This window comes from Penicillium manginii (genome assembly GCF_028828005.1).
Source record: "Penicillium manginii strain IBT 31320 chromosome Unknown utg000004l:1.0-7231830.0:1.0-7236170.0, whole genome shotgun sequence".
NCBI classification, from domain to species: Eukaryota; Fungi; Ascomycota; class Eurotiomycetes; order Eurotiales; family Aspergillaceae; genus Penicillium; species Penicillium manginii.
The window spans coordinates 7214004-7235708 of record NW_026643105.1 but is presented as its reverse complement, the minus strand read 5'-3'; the positions used below and the strand labels follow the sequence as shown (position 1 = coordinate 7235708).

The 21705-nt window shown below is 45.3% G+C and overlaps 6 protein-coding genes across 6 annotated transcripts; 2 read left to right on the top strand and 4 right to left on the bottom strand.

The window, feature by feature from the left end:
* Nucleotides 1-749: 749 nt before the first annotated feature.
* N7533_006416 (uncharacterized protein) lies at nt 750-2069 on the bottom strand (the record flags this gene model as incomplete). Its single annotated transcript, XM_057103066.1, has 1 exon — nt 750-2069. The coding sequence occupies one exon, from the start codon at nt 2067-2069 to the stop codon at nt 750-752; it is 1320 nt and encodes a 439-aa protein (XP_056962696.1).
* Nucleotides 2070-2091: 22 nt separating this feature from the next.
* On the bottom strand, nt 2092-3876 carry N7533_006415 (uncharacterized protein; the record flags this gene model as incomplete). Its single annotated transcript, XM_057103065.1, has 1 exon — nt 2092-3876. One exon carries the CDS (start codon nt 3874-3876, stop codon nt 2092-2094), a length of 1785 nt encoding a protein of 594 aa, XP_056962695.1.
* Nucleotides 3877-4126: 250 nt separating this feature from the next.
* On the bottom strand, nt 4127-5135 carry N7533_006414 (uncharacterized protein; the record flags this gene model as incomplete). Its single annotated transcript, XM_057103064.1, has 2 exons — nt 4127-4576; nt 4680-5135. The coding sequence occupies 2 exons, from the start codon at nt 5133-5135 to the stop codon at nt 4127-4129; spliced, it is 906 nt and encodes a 301-aa protein (XP_056962694.1).
* Nucleotides 5136-8310: 3175 nt separating this feature from the next.
* N7533_006413 (ankyrin repeat domain-containing protein) lies at nt 8311-13097 on the top strand (the record flags this gene model as incomplete). Its single annotated transcript, XM_057103063.1, has 4 exons — nt 8311-8963; nt 9205-9260; nt 9317-9916; nt 12730-13097. 4 exons carry the CDS (start codon nt 8311-8313, stop codon nt 13095-13097), a joined length of 1677 nt encoding a protein of 558 aa, XP_056962693.1.
* A 553-nt stretch (nt 13098-13650) lies between these two features.
* On the bottom strand, nt 13651-14322 carry N7533_006412 (ankyrin repeat domain-containing protein; the record flags this gene model as incomplete). Its single annotated transcript, XM_057103062.1, has 1 exon — nt 13651-14322. One exon carries the CDS (start codon nt 14320-14322, stop codon nt 13651-13653), a length of 672 nt encoding a protein of 223 aa, XP_056962692.1.
* A 5796-nt stretch (nt 14323-20118) lies between these two features.
* N7533_006411 (uncharacterized protein) lies at nt 20119-20451 on the top strand (the record flags this gene model as incomplete). Its single annotated transcript, XM_057103061.1, has 1 exon — nt 20119-20451. One exon carries the CDS (start codon nt 20119-20121, stop codon nt 20449-20451), a length of 333 nt encoding a protein of 110 aa, XP_056962691.1.
* Between the last annotated feature and the right edge of the window lie 1254 nt (nt 20452-21705).

Sequence of the window (21705 nt, the reverse complement as noted above, 5' to 3'; positions counted from 1 at the left end):
CTAAAATACTCTCGGGTTTCCACTAACCTACCACTCGGACAACGGGTTTCAACCCTAAAACTCACCACCCGGGCCCGGGCCCGGGTTAATATCAATGCCAAAACCCTAAAACCACCCTCTGACCGGGTTCTACCCCGAAAACCCTCATCTCATGGGCCCTGGGTCCCTTGCTATCTATATCAAAACCTTGTAACTGATTTACTGACTTTTGTTACTCTGATCTCTTCCTATGCACTCTCGGACGGGTTGGAACCACTAATCTAATAACAAACAACTTTGGAACACCAACATATATAACCCTAAACACCTATCTACAAACCCTCACCACCTATCTACAAACCCTCACCACCCATCCATAAACCCTCACCACCTATCTACAAACCCTCACCACCCATCCATAAACCCTCACCACCTATCTACAAACCCTCACCACCCATCCATAAACCCTCACCACTGGCATCTCTCGGAACATTCCCAACTTCTAAACCTCGATCTCCGTATAACACACGATCCCTATCACTAATGACCTTATCACTTACTATACAATCGTCCTGTATATCACCTTCCTAATACCCATCATATATCTATCCTCCTGACCCTATAATTCCCATATATTTCTACCGTAATCATCCCTCTCACCTGGAAATACACTGAATCAACCATGGAACCCGGCAACATGACAACATATATTTGGCCATCGTCTTTATTACTTGAATACGGAAAACACGAACGCCGCTCTCGATTTCCACCTACCCACCACGCTCAACTCCTTGATATGCTCTCCGTAACCAAATAAACTCTTCCGTAATCTGCGCTCGCTTTCGTCCACAATTCCGCGCCATCTGTCCCAAATACCGAATCAACTCTGTATCGTTCGCCCGGATATTATCCACCCCATGCTCACTCAATCGCTGGAACCACCGTTCTCGGATTACTGCATTGGCATGGGGCCCATGCACCATCATCGCAATCGTCGGAATCAATGCCGTACGATATCCATCACATGCCTGGACCGTCTGCGGACTATGCTCCGTTCGCCGATCGCTCCGCGGACATATATACTGCGGCATCCCACACCAAAAATGCGCCGTGAACCCATCGTACGAAATCTGCCGTCGAATCTTGACCATCCAATCCTTACTGGCCTGCGCAATCTTGCCGCTGCCCCCTTCACCATACCAACACTTCCACATCTCATGTCCATCGTCACGGCCTCCTTGGCTGCATGTCCAACAACGATCAACCCACTTCTCAATCTCACGGATCAAAAACTCTTCATCCTCATATTGCTGACCGGCCCTCCCATCCGCCTGCTGGCATAATTCGGCCCGTTGGATATCCTGTTGCCGAAATGTATGCTGGATGGCGATTGGTACGGCCCGGGCCATGGTGCTGGGAATATCCTCCGTCGGGCCGGCCATCACCGGCTCAACCGCCCCAACATCAACCATCGGGTCATCGGCGATAACGGGGGACGCGGATCCAATCCGGGACTCCTGGTCTTCCCAATTGGGCATACATCCATCACATGCGGACTCGACCACCCGATCACCACATCGCTGTCGTTGGTATTCCTCGATGGGTCCATCCAAATACCCATCCAATATCACTCGCCGGCAACCCGTCACCGCCGCCTCCATATACTCAACAACATGGGCATGGTCGTCCGGGGGCGCATCGTGCATCCAAAACGGACGGCATTCCCGCCCCATCGTCTGACCCTCGGCCTGGATGATAATCGCCTCGCTGGGCTGTCCATCACGCCCGGCCCGCCCACTTTCCTGCGCGTAATCTAACATGGTCCGGGGCTGACCAACGTGGATCACACTGCGGATATCGGGGATATCAATCCCCATCCCTAACGCACTGGTGGCCGTGATCACCGCCCCGGCCTGGTGGCGGAATGATGCCAAAATCCCTTCCTTGTCCACCTGCTTGCTATGGTATGCGGCACAACCTAATAACTCGGCCAATGCGGTGACATGGGCCCGGACGGTGGCATATATGATCACCCGGCCGGGGTACGCTCGGCGAACACGGTCCTGGATGAACTGGATCACACTCCGCATCTGCACCCACTGGAACGGATGGTCATATCCATCGTCTACGGGGATCGTATGGACACGATATGCGATATTGGGCCGGCTGGTGTGGCCCCGATATAATACCACTTGATCCCGGACCCAATGCATCCGATGGAATAATAATTCCTCGCTGCGGGGGGGGCAATGTCGCGGTCAACATCACGATCTGGGTGGCTGCGGTTCGTAACTTGCCCAACTGCTGGAATAATGGCCGGAATCGCTCCTGTTGACTTAATACCATATGGCACTCGTCCACCACAATCCGATCTAATCGCTGTAACATCCGCTGCCGGGTCACAAAATCGGCAAATGCATCGCTGTCGGTGCTCTCGGGCGTGATCAATACGATGGATACCCCATCGGGTGGCCGTCGGGGGTCCCATACCGCACATGAAATCCCCAATCGCTGGCATCGTGCTTCCATGTCACCGCGTAATGCAATCAATGGAACAACCACGATGGTTAACCCGGCACGGCCACTCACCCACGCGGGCAACATAAACAACACACTCTTACCTCCCCCGGTGGGCATGACCGCCACAATGGGGCTTACCCCATGCTTGATGGCTTGTAATACGGGACCCTGTTGCCCCCGCAATGCTACGGTGTTGCTCCCCATCATGTGCTGGAATGCCTCGTCTATGTTGGTCTGGTGTAAATCATATCGACGCTGCGTACGGGCCTCGGCCGTTTCGACTTCCCATGGGTTGGGCTTACGCTTGGTGCCGGGGGCCCGGCGGTCATGTTCGATACGGGTGGACTCGAATCCTAAAAAATAATGCCAATCCTGGCTCACCTGGCGGAATAACTCGCGGTGCCGGGCCGTGGTGTTGGGATTCTCCATCATCATCCGGCCATATTGCGTCCCGGCAATGCTGGCGGAATGCGCGGCCTGGATATCCGCAATGAATGCTCGGATCCCATCATCATCCATGGATGTCTCGTCGTCAATGTCGGGGGCCTCCTCCTCGGTGTTGGCCTGGAACTGACTGCTGGGGCGTAAATACCGCCGGCTGATGGCGATGGCGATGTCACGGTATGCCTGTAATCCCAACTTCTGCCCATCCAATCCAATCGCGGTCTCGCGCTTCAATACCTCCCGTAACCGGACGCTACTCCACTCGGTCTGCCGATCGGGATCCGGGGACCATACATACTCGGCCCGTCGACCGATGGTGGCGGCTTCGCCCCGTATATGCCGCTGATATGACTGCATCTGCTCCACAAATGGCAATACTAACCATAAATACCATATGACCAACTCACCAATCTCCCGGGGTAAATATCGGAAAATCACCTTGGTATCATTGGCCACATGGAACCCCTTATGGTATCGACTGACAAATGTGACCATGCCATCCTCAATGAATATATTGCGGCGCTCTCGCTCACTGTTACGATGCCGGATGCTCATTAACTCGGGACCCCGGCTGGGTTGACCGGCACAAACATGGACGGCCACGCTTAACCGCTCACGGAACTGGCTCACCACTCGAAAAAACCGATCGATGGCGGGCATCCGGAACCCGGCCCCGTGGGACTGTACAAACTGACGCTGTAATCGGGGCTCGTGGCGGATACGCTCCATGAACCACGTCGGACCCTGGACCGGCCACGATGTACGTAAATCCTGTAAAAAACTCCATCCGGTGGCACTCTGCGTGGCATCATCGTACAAATGATCCCACGGGATGGCTGGGGGCGGGTGATCGGTGCAAAACATCAACTCGTGGACCAACTGCTGCCGTAACCGGCCAACCAACCCATGCACAAATCCGCGGAAATGGCCCATGGTAAAATGGATCTGTTTGTACAACAATTCATCTCCGGACTTCCACCCGATATGACCCTCGCTGGGGGTATTCATAAATATCGTCCGTCCGTACGTACGTAAATCTAACCACCACTGGACGGGGCCATTGGTCCCACGAACCATGAATAAATCCACCAAATATGTGACCCATTCGGGGAACGTTCGGTCGGGATGCTGGCGCTGCTCCTGTGTCAATGCTCCTAATATGTCATCGCTGGTGGGGGGGGAACTACGCATGGCCACCGGGGATGGGGGGGGCACTGCCATATCCTTCATCATCGTGGGCATATGCCTCATCGATGCCGATCATATCACCTTCAAACCATGGCGGGTTCTGCTGCCCGGCGAACCCACGACGGATCTCCGATGACCGGGGGTCTAACCGCAATGCTTTGTGCAAAATAAAAAACCGCGCGATCTTGATCAAACTGGATATCCGGGGGGGGAAATTCTCGGGCGTGGCCCAACCAAACTGCCCGCATCCAATCACGGCGGTGGCACAAATCATGGCACATCCATATTCATCGTTGCGGATCTTCTGGCGTAATAAATCGATGCAAAACGTTAATAATGCATGCTCGATGGGACGAATCTCGAATGGCTCGGGCTCATCATCCTCGGGGTCGGGACAACTGGCCTGGGCCTGGGCATGGCGCCACACGGCATCCCATAACTGCTGCTGTCGGGGGGGTAAATGAATACTTGGGTGATTCCCAATCATGTTCAATCTGGGATGGTGAATCAACCTGGGTGTCTGATATCGGGTACGGACGTGATCATACCTGGGTTCGTGCAAAAAACATCATAATCTGCTGCCACGGTGCCACATGCTTTTGAATGGCGGTGGCATCTAAATATGCCAATAATGGCTTATGTGGACTCTCGTCCTTCATCGTACGGACCACATCAATGCGTACTAAATGCCCGCACGCCTTGGCGATCTCCTGGCTCACCGATGCCAATCGCTCCATGGCCTCCCAAATGACCAATGCGATACGCTCTGGTCCCTCGGCATCCTCCTCGGGGCGCTGGGTACTCTCGAATAATGGCTGCCGGGGGGTCCCTTGTAAATACCGAACCCACCCCGTCCGATTCAACCATGGCGTGGCTTCATCTAACTCCCCGGCCTGGATGATGGTTTCATGGGCCTGTTGATCTTGCTGCTGATACTCCTCAACCATTTGCACTAACTGGTGAATCCGGTCGGGGTCTTCCACGGGGTCTATGGGGGGGCTCATTGGGATTGGGCTGCACAATATGAATATAATGTGAACCGGGGCCTTGGCTGAATATACGCTGACACGCAACGGCTCGGCTATTGGCGTTAATGGCGGCCTGGATGGCTTTTTCCTGTCTGGGTGTGGGACGACCACGGCTTTGCTGTACACGATACTGATGGGCCTCTATCCAATGTGCCTTCATCGTACGGATCTGGCGGCATGTATATACCTCACATTGCTGGCACAATAATCCATCCTGATAAACGGGTAACTCGGGGATGGGTTGATCAATCTGGCGGGGCCAACTATCCACCTCTGGGTGATCATCAATATGATCCCACTGCTGGATCACTCTGTCGATATACTGTACCCACGAAATGGGTATCCGATGTACGGTACTACTTAAATGGGCCTTGATCTGTCCCCGGCGTACGGCACATTGACATTTCTGGCAAATCAACACGCGAAATTCGGCATTGACACAAAATAATTCGTGGGCCTGGTATTCGGTGTCCATGTCGGATATGGAAATCTATATATCGGCTGGTATTGTATATCTGGGAAATGGGATCAACTCAATGTTGTTCAAATGGACCCAAAATAAAATGGGATGATGATGGGGGATCTGGGAAAACCCCCCTGAAATTTGAAACAAAAAAAAACAAATCCTATGACTAAACTACATATGGTGGTTGTTGATGTTGGTGGGTTTGACTGGTCGCGACCGGCGGCTGGTGGTTACCCCATCAAAAAATCTTGCTACTTTGTGGGGGACAAAATCGATACTGGATATGCTCTGATTGTGCTTAAATTTGGCTATGGAATAAAACTAATACTAAATTAAAATATATCGAAATCTGGAAACTCTACGACATTATTTTGCTAAATTCAATGGGGGTTTGAAATCTAAATTCAATGGGCCCTGGACCCACTTTTTTCCCCCATACTTAACAAAACCCTAAAAAATTCAATGGGCCTCATTGAATTTACCCCCCATGGGATAGAATTTGTGGAGGATGGCAGGGGCCTAGCACGACACGCTGTGCAGAGCTCCATGGCACCACCATTTTATAGATACTGAGAGATTGCTTCTACCCTGAAGATTGTTATTGTGAGAAGATGCTACTCGATGCCAACAACAGACTCGGGTACTTGTAGGGTTGTGAGCCGTTTAAAGTCGAATCTTAGCCCGATACTCATGGTTATCACATGGGGTATCGTGACTAATATGGAGGAGCTGTAAGGATCGGCGGATGCTACATCCTTTTTCCGGAATGAATTTCTTCTGCGTTAGTGAAAAACGTACTCTTATGATAACATACCCCGACGTATTCCCGAAAAAGAAAATATGGAAAATATGGAACCAAAACTGCAGCTCGAAAATGTGTAAATTATAAGTGGGAGTCAAGTGAGGAGAAATTGTTTCGTCAAGCCCCTCCTGGCGCTGTAAATCATATTGAATTAAACCTTCTAAATCTAATTAAGGCTTACCGTCGAAATATGACTGTAAAAGTATTGGCAAAGCCTCATGGAGCCAGCAATTGGATGAATAAATGCGGTATAGATTGCTGTAATGAATTTGGGCTCTCATTCGGTTTCGGGAAGAGAACAAAGCAATCGACTTTCACAAGCAATCAGTAGCAGATGAGTTGTGTCACAAATACATATTTCGAAATGTAAATACTTGGAGCAACCCGACTCCGTTTCCCAAACTACATAAAGCTTTATAGATCTGTTCATCCCAGTCCACATTAATTAGCTGCAAGATGCATTTTCCCGAGATCATCGTTACTACGCTGTCTTTTGCTGCCGTAGTCAACGGCTTGCCATCCCCTCAACAAGGTCGATAGGGCGATGCTGTCGAAGACATCGCGAAACGCCAGCAAGGCCGTTACAGCGATGCTGTCGAAGAATAAACGGCAGGACTTCCTGTGACTGGCTACGGAGCTGAGTCTTTCATTTCGTGGCTATTATTCTGGAACTATGTGCCCCGCACATTCTTTAGGGGAATGAGCAAACTGATGGGAAAGATACAACATTGCATTGTCTATCTACCAGGTGTCCGTATAGCTAGTCTGACCATTCGTTCAACACTCATGAATTATGGATCCAAATACAAGCAGAAGACATCAATTACGACTATAATGACAATAGACAACGATAAGTGGGCTTAATACCATTCCATGTAATCAGCTCCCAGGCATTAGCGGGGACTCTACACCCAACAGCAAGACTATCAAGGATGTGGATGCTTGTGTCGTCTGTCAATGTGATTGAACTAGAATCCATTAAATTTCGATGTAACTTAACGTGCTGCTTCACCGGCCGGTTCCTCTGATGTGGCGTGGCGATCATGGCCCGATATGAAATGTGTCAGCGGCCTGTGCTCTCTTGGCAAGCCAAACCTTGCGCTTGAAGAGGGACGGGCCGCGTTGGCAATCTTGTCGAAGATAGAGGCAAAATACCGCTAGCCCAAATATGCCAAAGGCATTAATCTGGTACTATTCGCGTATCTTCCTTATTCCGACACAATCTGTTAGAACGACGGATGGGTTGACAGTTGTGGGCAACACCCAACGGACTGTATGGGTGCGCGTGTAAATGTGGAGAGGTAGACGAGCATATTGATTCGAAGAAGCCAGGCAAACAGTATCAACTTCTGATCGGTAAATGAACACAAGCTATTGAAGAAGTGCGTAATTCCTACCTGCTGTCACTAACTGCAGAAGGCTGAGATAGTTACATACAGCCTGAGTTATACGGTGGGTGCTCATAATCTTATGACCACCCCCATTATTATATAATATTCTGCCCGCAAAAATCTGCCATTCCGCAATACTTAATACTATGGTAGGGCACGAGGTTTAGACGGTGAGGACGGTCAGCCCACAGTGCCTCGGGCTCTTTTAACACAAGATAACCTAGTGCTGAGAGGCCATGGTACGTGCTACCATATGGAGAAAGATGGGATGCAGGAGAGATTGTGGTCGGATGAAGCTATCTAGTGGTGCTATCTACTACATGTGGCGGTGGTGCGAGATGACTAAGGCATGGGAGCCCTAGCATTGCAGCGGTTCCCAATTATCTATTTAAATTGTGCCATCTTCCCCAATTCTCCTCCTGCTCCACCTCTCCTTGAAAAAGCCTGGTCTTCAATTTTTACAAACATACTGTTCGACTGGATTAGTTCTCCATGGAAGATTTGGTTGAAAGTTGTCCAGCAGATGGACCCCCTATCTTCAGGATCTCCATTACCCCGCTCTTTGATCATCAAGGCGCATCTTCTTTATCCATCCAACAAACCCTAGCTCGACCACGTTGTATTGCCCACGAGGCTCTTCTCTTATTTGAAACGCGTTATGGAAATGTTCCTGCCTATCAATTCGCCGAAGAAAATGTGTTAGCTTTCGATAACGACGGCCCCCTCCCCATTTACTTCACCAAGACCAGATTTGACTCACCTGACCAAGAATGGCGCGTGAAGCGCAGTACTTCTGGCAAAGTCACATTGTATTTCAAAGTCTTTCCTCGATGTGTTGATATCAAGACACCGATGGGCCCACGTGTCCACATGCGTCGCGACCAGGGAGGCCTCATCAGTGGTGGAAGATGGTTCCTCCCCCGTCCCGCAGCAGATCGAGTATGGCGTCATGTCGTCGAGTGGGATTTGTCGGAAGCACCATTGGACACACGTGCCATGTGGTCTTATGGTGAAGGCCCTGGGCCCATTTCCAGAGACGGGTACCCCATGACAGTTGCAAATTCGGTCTTCATGGTTGGACCAATCAAAAGTTACCCGAAGCCAGCATCTACTAAGCAACCACTTTCCGGCGCGAACATTAACTGGTTTGGGGAACTACCTGATAATATTCATTGTCTTAATCAATATAACGTCTCTTTTTTTCTCAAGTTATCCGCCTTTTTTCCGAGAGAAAAAGCCTCATACAGCATCTTTATTAGGCGGGTGATTAGGGGGGTATGGAGGAAGCGCGTCTCTGGAAAGCTATGTGTTTGAATATGATGATACGATCTGCAAATAAACAGAGGAAGAGCTTGTCTCTCTCTTTTCTCATGAGATGATCCACAGTTTCTCATTGATGGACCCCGAGGATGATGGATATGATAATGGGTGGTACGTTGAAGGTAAGTAAGCCTGTTGCCCATCTTCTGGCTTGTATCATACTCAAACTGCTCAATAGGCCTCGCAGAATTTTATTCCATATTTCTGCCTTATCGCTTCGGCCTTCGCGGTTTTGACTACCTCGTGGGCAGACTAAATGGGACATTACAAGCTTATGGTAGGAGCCCGCGAATCCATATGGACATAGTCGATTCCCAACGCAGTTTCTATGACGACTGGTACGCAGAGCTGATACCTTATATGCGCGGTTGCGTGTACCTTCTCCAGATCGATAGTTGCCTGAGAAAAGCCAGCGGTATATTTGGTTTCGACCAGATGAGTCCCTTGGACGACATTATTGTCGATATGGGTAAACGGTGGCAAAGAGGAGAAAAGCTTCAGTCTTGTGACTGGCTGGCGTACTTATGGCCGTACCTGGGAGACATGTCCCAAGGATTCCGAGAGATGCTTCGGGGCACAGCAATGGACTTGAAAGATGTCCTAGTAGCTCATGAAGACTGGATTTTGGCCACCTCAATGCAGGAAATTCTGGAGTTTGGGCTCGACAAGTCCAGTATCAATCAACGCATCGTATCTGGTCTCGTGCAAGGATCAAGAGCCGCCATTGCGGGGCTCAAAAATGGAGATAAGATCCTGTTGACGTCACGGGCAAGCTTTTGTGCGATATCATTGAGTGCGACTTTTCAAGTTTCTATCGAGAGAGCCTGTCAAAAAGTGCAAATCTCATATTGGCCGCGCTCATTCTCAAAGGCTCGGGTTTTTTACTTGACATGCTGACTGAGTGAGGAGCATCGCAAATGATGCAGGTCCCCTCAATTTTGAATTTGGCGTGCCAGCAAAACAAAAATCATATAGTATGAGCAATAAACGTAATCAAAAAATATCAGCTATCTTCATTCTATCTATTATCTTATCTTGCTCTACCTATTACCCGACCCAACCCCATAAATCAAAAAATACCTATTTGGACCTAACTTTATATAAAACATAAGTCTTAGGGTTCATGATACTAGGGACCCACTAAAATAAAATACTATTCTCGATTACTATTCTAGATTACTACAGCTATCTGTAATCTATATATTTTTATAGAAGAGTAGAAAATATTTTAGATATAGCTTTAATTCATAATTTTTATTTACTATTACTAATACTTCTTATACTTAACTTGATAATTTAATATCAGATCAAATTTTATTCTTACTACTACTCCACTGACTAACCTACTTTTCTCTAAACTCTAGTAGTTCTTTATCCCTAACTAGCAAACTATTATTATTACTATTCTCCTACTTAATATCTAGTGAAAGATGGGGATGCTCGCTGGCTGTCTGTCAAGCAGACGGGTCGATCACAAGAGGACAAAACTACCACACACAGAGTGCAGGAGAGAAGCAGACGAAGTGTGACACTATAGAGGGATAATGGAACAAAGAATAAAACCTTTCATGGGTAGTATATCGATACCGCAACCTCAGCAACCTTAGTAGAACATTTCATAAGGGGGAACATGTATTCTTGTTATTGATACTATCGAATAAACGCTACTTATCCTCTCGAAACAAAACAATAGCCTCGTTGCTAAGGCCTCAATCACATAACTCCGGGATGCCGATGTTGAGAGCGGAAATCCCCAATACAATAATTGATATTTAAAAAGTAGAAGTAATGGAAAATACTAGAATAAAATACTTAAAGTAATAATATATGCTTAGGGATTATATAATAAAACATACCTTTTTACAGAGATTCTAAAATAGGTCCAAAATTACTATATAACCTTCCTAATCATACCATAACAAAAGATTTCGAAGGTTTAAGATAATTTAGGGTTAATTTATATAATTCCAAGAGGAGAGAGGAGACTATAAACTTAAAGAATTATAATCATTAGAGATTTTATACTAACTTAGAACTTACCAAAATTTAGGAATAATCATATCAGGAAAATACTTTAGTCTACCCTGGAAAAACAGACTGCAGTCTACTCTGTGGGGCGAGTTCTGCTCATACTTAAGAACTTCTGACCGCCATACAGTCAGAGGGACTGACTGTACCAGGTCCCTTGGGTTAGGGACGCCCCTGAGGCGATATTTTACTGGATATGGTTGATCATAAGTCTAAAAAGAAAATATATAAGTTCTGAAAATGAGTACTTTGGCACTCCAGCCTTGATGGTTGTGTAACAGGAAATCATTTAATGGGAAGATATTTCCGCGTGGGATACTAATGCTCGTATATGGCTGCGTATTGCTGGAGACTGCAGAAAGTATGACCCTGGAACTGTAAGACACCGCTAGCGAATCAACCGTGACTAAGTGATTTGACGGTGATGTCGGAAACATAACGTCATTGTACCAACACGCATATGAGATCTGCAGATCTTCAGCCCTGTCGAGGTGGTGTATTTGGGATTCAGCCGAAGGTAAACGTCATTTACGTAACACGAAGAGAAGAATAATGCTTCTTCATATTGCTAGTGTTCTTATAAATCTCACAATATAGATGATCCACAACCTTACATAATATAATCCTAGATGGTTATGGTACAGCATACTTGCTGTTAGATCTGGCGACCCTAAAGCTTCAGAACGCGCAGCATGTGGAATGAAACTGTGTTATATCGTAGGGTAGGAATCAAGTCACAGAATGAAGAGGTTTTTTAGTTTTTCGGTATTATAAGGTGTGACAGCAATATAAATAATGATAAAAATTCTGCAATATTTACAGCGACTGTTACTAGCCGTTCTGCGTAGCTTAAAAATGTTCTGCATCTTTTATTCCCCATTGGGTATCGATGTCTTTTCTGGGACCCTAGAGAGTAGAGTCACCTCGTTCAGTGTTATTTACAATGATCAAACCCTTTTTTGGATCTCTCACCATCACACAGGGTAAATATCTAATTTGAAACACCCACCAAGTCTACCAAGGTTAGTAGCAAGCTTTCACTGCTTAGCTTCAGATCAGAATAATAAAACAATAGATCAACTTCACGCCATAAAATAAGTTACCTTCCAACGGAGATTATGCTACTATTATTATAAAGTTCCGACATTCAAACGCAGATATCGCTTCTACATACATTGCCGGGACTTATTGGGGTGTTCACACCTCGACACATGAGTATTCAAAATGAGGAATTTGATACAAGTCTACATATACTTACAGCAAGAACCGAGGAAGAGTTAACAGCCACTTTGCTTGCAAAGAAAGGAATATCTTCAGACCTGAAAATAAAGAAGGGTCGAACACCGCTCTCGCAAGCAGCTTGGTACGGAAACATATGTATGGCAAATTCTCTAGCAGAGCGAATTGATATCATAACAGATTCAACAGATCACCACAATCGAACTCCGTTGTCATAGGCAGCTGTATGTAGGCATGAAGAAATTGTGAGGCTGTTAGTAAAGCGTGATAATGTCAAAGTAAACTCAAGAGACGTTTACGGACAGACGCCCTTGGCATATTCAGCCTTCCAAGGACAAGCAAGAGTGGCTCTACTCGTGAAACGGAAAGAAGTTGACGCTAACTCGATGGATAAAAACGGGCGCACACATTTCTCACGGGCTACTGCGCGTGGGCACGAAGAAGTCGTTGAACTGTTTCTGGAGCGAAATAACGTCAAGGCGGACATAAAAGATGACTACGGTCGAACCGCACTAGCGTACGCAGCTTTTCAAGGGGAGGCGGGAGTCGTGGCTCTACTTGTGAAACGGAATGATATCGATGTCGACTCGACAGATAATAACGGCCGTAAATGTCTGTCATGGGCCGCCGCTAATCGGCACGGAAAAATCGTGAGATTAATATCAGAAGAAAAGCCATCGTTTCGCAGGTAAATGACTTCCAATATCGCTGTAATTGATTTAAATTCCATATAGGGCTAATGAAAGTCTACTTATCAAATTGAGACTAAATTACCAACTACACTGCGCTCATAACAAATGATTTATCGACGTCCCTTCACCATAAGGGCGATGCTCCAAGGCTCTTGGTGCTTGCATCGTCTGATTTGTTGGCAACATAGAATTTTCTAAGTCTTTGGATCACTAGTACCGTGACGAGAAAAATAAGATATTGTGAGTATGGTAAACTATGTTACTGAATATTAGAATGGAAGGTTGATATCCCGATGCTATTCCTAATGTAGATGATTGCACCAATTTCGGAACGCCTGTGTAGCATCTTGTAACGGAGTCAATTCTTGAACTCACGGAGCTAACAGCTATGATTGGAAATCAATCACAGGTTCCATAAGAGGTATTAACTGTCCAGTTCCTTATCTGAACCATAACAAGCAAACTTCCCTTAAAATATAACACGATTAATAGCTCCCGACTTCACCAAAACCTTCTGTGATCTGTCTAATTTTTGATTATTCCACTGGGCTATCTAGAAGAATTCTTGCAGGCTGTCCTCGCCTCTTAAGCTAACCTCGAGATGATTTGGCCCCAGTAGTAGTTCGAACACCCCATTATGACCACGTGAAGTTGCGCACGACAGGGGGGTTCGACCATAATGATCTCTTGAGTCCGCATTTACGTCGTCTCGCCCCAGTAGTAGCTTGACCACCGTCTCGTGTCCACGCCAAGCAGCACATGATAATGGCGTTCGGCCATAATGATCTCTCGAGTCCGCATTTACGTCGTCTCGTTCTAGCAGTAGCTTCACCACCGTATCATGTCCACGCCAACTAGCACAGGATAATGGAGTTCGGCCATAATGGTCTCTCGAGTCCGCATTTACGTCATCTCGATCCAGTAGTAGTTTCACCACCTTCTCATGTCCATACCAAGCTGCACATGACAGTGGTGTCTGTCCTTTCTTATTCTCCGAGTCTGCTTTGGTACCCTTTCTCACCAATAGTAGTTGTAATAGACCATCGTCTCCCTGTTCTGCGAGTAATTGTATGATTGTGTTTCCTTGTTCATCCTGAATAGCAAGGTGTCGGAATGTCAATAGATGGATAAGGTCAGGAAACGCACGAACAAGCGACAACTGGTCTAGAGGGTTAAGACTCTCGGCTATGAGTAGAATGACCTCTCTTGGAAGATAAATGCGCATTGGGACATTCCAATAGTGACAAGAAAAGAAAATGTACCAACTTGCTATGTTTTCGTCTCGTAAGATGGCAGTATATTTAACAGTGTTTCCATAGCACAGTACATGGATAAACACTCCGGTATGGCTCTTCACATATTGGCTCCAAATTGGCTTGTAGGGCATGGATATCTGTTAGCGGAACAACTGTTGTACAGATACGACACTGAGCTGCTGGGTATAGAATTTCAAGTAGCAGCCAATTAGGTTGATTTCGAGTATCTAAGCAAAATCTTTCTCATCATGAGGGTGATTCGAACTCCAATTTCTTAGGACAGAATAGGTTAAGGGCTTTCGCTGTCAAAACCTTTGGATATGATTTGGCAGGAAGAGTTTGAATAAAATAGGGGGAAAATCAACTGGGTTCATCAGAATCTCGATTCGTTTATGAGGGAAGTCAGTTTTCAACCATGGAAGTAAAAGACTACTTGAATCGTCACTCTCAAAGTTGCAGTGACCGTATTTCACCATGAAGAAATTCTACAATACCGACCGCAGTAAATCTCACACTTCGGATGTGGGAGATCTATCAAAGTCTATAGAATCTCCGTACGGCTCATAGGTCTTGTGATACACTATTTTCACTTTGTATGAACAAGCTCCGAGGAGGTCATCTTCTCCGAAGCGCGTGAAATTGTGAAACTATAGCCTAGTTTACCTATTGCTGTGGCACCTATCTCTCATACCATTTTTCTATATATACGCAATAATCTATCAACAACGATCTAACAATCCCGGAAAGTTAATCGAAGTAGAAGCACCAATATAGACTCAAGTGTTCTTACAGGGGCGAATTTATGAGCGTTTGAATGATCCATTGGAAAGAGAAAGGGAGCAGATGCGAAAAGAATAAATAATATTGAACCTGTTTCTTTCTTTTTAAACTTGTTTATTGGCAGATTATGACGCAAGATATTACAAATGAGACTGTATATCCGGGACGGATTCTCACTGCAGTAAATCCAGTATGAGTCCGACTGCTTCAACAGATGCAATCGAACTCACCTTTTATTGCCGACTGACATAGATCACAGATTTCATCCGTGGGCCTCCAAGTCTTAGACTTGGTAGCAGTAACCTTGGATCAGAATGTGCAGCTTATGCATGAAGCACCCTCCCTTATTCTGTCGGACGTTCAAACTCCCTATAAATGTGCGCTGCCACTTGAGCGACAACAGAGAAAAAGGAATTTCGCAATATCTGGAATAACTGGATAATACAATGACGATATTTTGCAGTCGGTGGACAGGGACTGAGGGAATACGGAGCTTTGTTTCCAGGGATATGTCATTGTACAAAAGATCGCAGGCGCGAACCCTGTAGCTGCTGAGATGTACGAAGATCCGGATCAGTCGAGCAACCGGCTCGGTCCTATTATTCCTAGAACCAACATCAGGGCTATTTTCTGCTACACTTTTCAGCAATTCTTCAGTGCATAGAGACTTTCCCAAAGAGCGCCTTGATGTAATACATCATATGAAACGCCGGAGATTTCTAAAATTTTTAAAACACAGGGTGTTAGGACTGGCCCTCAATTATCTGTTGTGCCCAGTCAGAGACAGATATGAAACTAGTTCAAGGTGGCAATTTGGCAAAGGTCACACTGGCTCAAAGTTTATGACTCTCTATCGCCAAGGATCTCTTTCCTTTTATACTGGCTCAAATCCCGCCAGGGTTGGAAATTTGCTTCTTGAATGTCCATCATTAGTTGCCTATCTCCATAAATTTATTGTGCCTTTCTGATAGACCGATTTCGATACCTGTGATATTATTACCCTAATGAAATTGTCTGATTGCAGAATGAGGCTCTGTTCTGTTTTCAAACACAACGACAGTTAATCTTTCAATACGCGATATAATCAATGGCCAGATTACAGCCGGCCATCGGGAGCTGTCGAATGTCAATCGCGAAACCAGCTTTCCGTACCCCGGTCTGATCCTAGATCTAACTCTCACTATGGGTCGTCCAGCTCCGGAGCAATCACCTCCTAAAGTGCTTTTGGTCTGGCGCTCAACGACATCGTGAATCTATAGCTTTATTTCCCTGAGAGTGTAAAAGAATTGTCTAACGGTCGCCTCATGGTACCATTCAAAAAATCAACGCTCAATCTGTATGCATTCCTGAACGCGCAAATAACCCAGCGCCTGCTTACAGGCTTTGAAATTGAAATTGAATTGATCGCAACCAATTCCGATGAAGCTACACAAGAAGACAAGGAGCTACAAGCAGTGGCAAAACGAAACAGCTGAAAAGGCTTCCGTGCGGATGCGCCAAGAGCCACAGCTGCTCAGCGACACCCATAACATCCGGTCATACTTCCCTGTACATCAAAAAGCATAGAGGTGGGTTGCAGGCGACTTTCCCAGTATGTAATAAGAATAGCATGACAGAACACAAATGGACACACTCTTGAGGCACTTCAGCTATATCCACGCCTAGAGATGGACATTATTGTCAATCGGGCTTTCACCACTCGACTACTATCAGGCTTACAATATGATAGCGAATCGGGCCGATAAAACTTGAGGATGCAGTGGTATGGTTTCTTAAATGAATGATAGTTGTGTGTCATCTTCAATATCATAAAAGAAAGATCGAGCAAAGTCCCCTCTTTCTGTATTGCAGCACTTTGATTTCTATTCAGACTGATACATATGGGAAAAGAATCACCAACAAAAATTCTACTCATTGAGAAAAGACCTTTTATCCATGCAAAATATACTGAAATATCAACTGCACAAACTCCCGAGAATAGAAGTATAGCCATGAATTCGAAGGCAAGACTTCTTAGCATTTAAGTTTAGAGACGATATATCGCATCACAGTATCACTGTGCCATATTAGTGATCCCGGGGCGGCAGGACTAGTGGGGTTCAATATGCAACTGCTTGGGACTACAACTTGATTCGTTCAGAGGTTATAGTATCAGCAAGCACATGTAGATGTCGATCTCGGCAGATTATGTTGTGACTCTGGACCCTCTTTCAAGCTAGTATGAAGGACTCACAGCAGTTAGTCTCCCTACAATTCAAAAAGTCGTCGGTCCCCTGTGTATCATTTTGACTAGAATTTAGCACCTCTGACCTTGTCATGGACAGTGAAATTTCTGTCGTATATACCAACACGACGATTGTCCGTAAATTTAGAACAGGCATTAGCTTCCGGCCACAGGCCCACTTTTCAGAAATATTCCTAGACTTTACAAAATCTCCGTAGTGCGAGCCGTGTAAAGATGACGTTTATGATGCCCAATCCTGAGTTTGATTGGGAATAAACCGGTGAGCCATTACATCTGTATCCCACAGGAGCTGTATGTGAAAGCCATAAACTGGTTGTTGTCTCTTTCGACCAAGGGAATCATACTCATTCATGTAGCCCAAATGTACCCTACTCTAAAGCTAGTAGCAGAAAGCAGGGCCGTTCAATAATGGAACTACATTCAACCACTTATTTCTGCCGGGGTTGTGTAAATTTGTAGCTTCGGCGTATTAAAGAGACATAAAAAGTCATTAATATCCTCTCAAATTAACCCAGCAGAGCAATTACGGAAACATCTATTGCACTTGGCACTGCATATCAATTTTCCACTGATTGACAAAATCACCATTTCCATGTGGTTCACACAGGCAGAACTCTTGTCAACAACGTAGAGGAAATCAGCAGACGGAGCACGTATGAAGAGAAATTCACTTAGTGGGTAGATCCCTGTGTTTCTTTGCGACAATGCGGCCTATTCCATTCAAATCACCTTTGAAGATTTGGGGTTCTAGTATGGCATCTAGATAGGCAAGACAACGGTCAATACTAATCTGCAATTATCACAGAATTGTAGAGCCAAATATAACCATGCCCAGCTGGAGGAACTCAGAACAACAAGCTCTATTAAAGATTTAAATAGGAAAACTTTGGCTCTGGTAATATTGCTTGCGGTCTAAGAAGGCAAATCGAATTAGAAAATGCTTTTGTATACTATCATCAGCACGCGGGGAGCTTGCCCGTTTATTTGAAACTTACATCATTCGATAGTTCTAGCTGGCATTAGACCCGAGATCCATAAAATATCAACTATTTGGAGGGTCCGTGACATAGATAGCACTCTAGTAACGGGCAGAATCAAGATACAAAGGGGGTTTTCAAGGCAGATATACTCTACATGACCATATCTCACCTCCTTTAGCTTCTGCTTAGATCCAAGAAGGGATAAATAGCAAAAGAGAAGATGTTTAAAGTCGATCCGAGATATTTTGCAATACTCAACATTTTAGATCGGACCTAATTCCATTATAAGTAGAATGATGTTTGGTTTCTGATGTCTTCACCCCAAACACTCCCGCTTTTCCAGGAAGGCCATCGTAAATATGAAAGTGTCCCAGTAGCCATATTGTTTGATTAATCATATTGCGCAATGTCTAGGTGCGGCAGCATAAGAAACATAGAGAAATCCTAGTGACCGCTCGATATATACTCTTCAAAAGGATAAATGAAGATGATGGCAAGGGGAGGAAGACCTCCTTGAACGGAGATTTATCTTTTGCTGATATTAATTATAAATTTCAAGATCAAGCTTTCCTGGTAGAATTACCTCCCATCTTCCTAATTTCTTGCAGACGCGAATCTTGTTACGGTAAGGAGGGTCTAACCGCCGAGGCGTAATATCGTGGAAAAACGCGAGTCCCGCAGCGAGACACGTGATGTAACATCCTACCGTCCTGGTCCTTCGTATATTTCTTAATTAAACACTGGGAGGTATAGTTGAAGATGCTAGAGCCTGCAAGCTTTTGGTGTTCAGAACTGGGCATAATGTGGAATCGTTGAGATATTATAGGTAATTACGTGACCTCGTTTTGCCGATATAAACACTAACATCGAGCTTGTGGTAGTACATGACCGACCATCAAATCCAGCAGCGCTACCCCACGATGCTTTTTTGAACAATCCTAATCATATGCTAGACGTATGTGTAAGTGCCTTTGTAACCGAAGGTCGCTAATTCCTCTCCCAGTGGTTTTGCGCTTTTTCTTGGGATCTGGTACGCCAGTAGTTGGAAATAGATGCGATGCTCTTTTTGGCTTTAGCCACAATGCTAATATGTATTTGGATTGTTCTGAAATATTTTCTTGCCAACAGGCGTCCTAATGGTTGAAGTTAACGCTCCCCGGCGGCGGTGAGAGCTTGCTCGAATAACACCGAAGCGGATTTACATAGAGCAGTTGTTAATCACCCCCGGGACTTCTCAAATACTAAAATATGCTTCCAAACCGGGATTATTATATTACCATACATGCTGTGGCCTTTAGAACGACGCCCATGGCAGGCGTCATGGAAAGTATGTTTGACATTACCCTCAGTCGGATCCGGCTGCGTTACGTCAGTATTGCGCTTTCAGCTTTGGATACACCTTCCATATTTACAAAGAAGCTAGCTTTATCATTAAATAATGTTTTAGTTCCTATTATTGCTCTTTGAGTAGAGGAAAAGGTACTTTTGCGACAATCGACGTCATGATGAAGTTCACTCAAGTAGACACACTCAAACACGATGTGGAGGCAGTTTTGCTGAATTTATACCCAGCTGTCACCGGAGCGCAAATTTTTGGCGTCTTCAAATTGTCTTTCCCGATACCCTACCAAATATCATAAATCACGCCAAGGCTGATCAAACCCTTTGAGCCTTCAAGTTCGTCAGACTTCCGGAGTACCACGAGGTCCTAGTAAAGACTTTCTAAGCTTCCAAAGCTTTGTGCTAGTAGGCCGAGCACCATGGAAATCGCTACTCAATCCAACATACAAGAGCTTGAGACTGAGGGAATAGTATACGAGGAGTCCGAAATGGCTCTATTTCTTGCAAAACTCTCATATTATTCCACAAGAGATGGATCTACGGCAGCCGTGAACGGGAACGTGAAATCGATTTCAGTACAGCAGGCAGAGATATTGAAGTCCTGGGAAAGAATTCAGCTATCTATCCAAATGATAATTGCGAGAGGACAGCGTCCTTCGCAGCTCCAGAAAGTCCAACTTGCCCAGTATCAGTGGAGGTTTCGCATCCTGGAAGGCCTTCTGAAAAACCAAGGAAAATCCCCAAATATTTGATCGACTAGTGCAGCTCACTGATATTACTCCTTTATCCGTCAATCTTAGTCCTTCCTAAATCTATCATTCAGCTCAATTTGAACTCTTTTCTAATCCTAGACACCAATGTCACAAATTTGAGAATCATATTGAGGCTACAAGGGCACAATTTATGCGTTCCCTGTCATTTCTATAAGTATATCTGCTTATGGGGCCTTTAACAATCAAATCCGACACTGATTATTGCTTTGAAGATTCCAAAAGTGGTGGATCTGAGTATATCTACTCGTCCGTCATTGTGGTCTAAGTTTAATACTTACTAGATTCATGGATATTTAACTACAAGTAACGCTTTTCTGATGATAAATTTGAAAATTGATGGTTATAAATGTGAATATCAAGATGAATCAAAGTGTGGGTTATATTACGGCAGTCAAAGAAGCTATCGAGTGCTCTCTAGACATAATCCTCTCTATCGCTTCACGTCCGACGTTGTGGTCGAATAGTAATGAAGCCCTATCATGGGAATAAATCAAGGGCTCGGCAATTGACTAAATAAATGCGTCAATTTGCAACAGTAGGAATTACCAAAATTCCAAATTCTAGGATTCTAGAATTCTGCTCGGAAATATCTCATGTTATGAATTCTAAAACATATATTGCTATAGATACCATATCTGCGCAGATACTGCCAAATTCAATCCATCAGGGATTTTTATCATCCTAGAGATGTTACCAACTGCTTTTTAAAAACTTACTAGGTTGGCATTGTTGGGATTGAAAACAGCCTTTGTCTATCGTCTGCCTCATCGATCCTGCCACAGAAAAGCTCATTGGCTATCTATGGTGCCTGGAATGTAACATAAACGCACGTAGAAAGGGGTTGAACAGCATTTCAGCGAGGATATACTGGCTCTGGCAATCGAAATATCACATTAAAGTGCGCGATTATGTTCGGATCCATTGCCGGTCCGCCGCTGTGAAACAGTGAAAATACCATGCGCATAGAATTAGTGTACCTCTCAAAACAAGAAATACGAAACGTTTTTCCGCAGGTGGCACACTCCTTCAACTGGATACTACATTAGATGTGTCTATGAATAAGGAGCTTGGTATGCTGATTAGGACGGTAATCATGCATATAAACACTAGATTTGGAATGGCCGGGTAAAGTCTCGTAGAGATTTGTCGAAATTATCGTGGCTGTTGTAAGTGTAACATGCTGGAGGTTGTGTCTATGACTTGGAACGACATATAGGCTTTCAGATTCTCGAG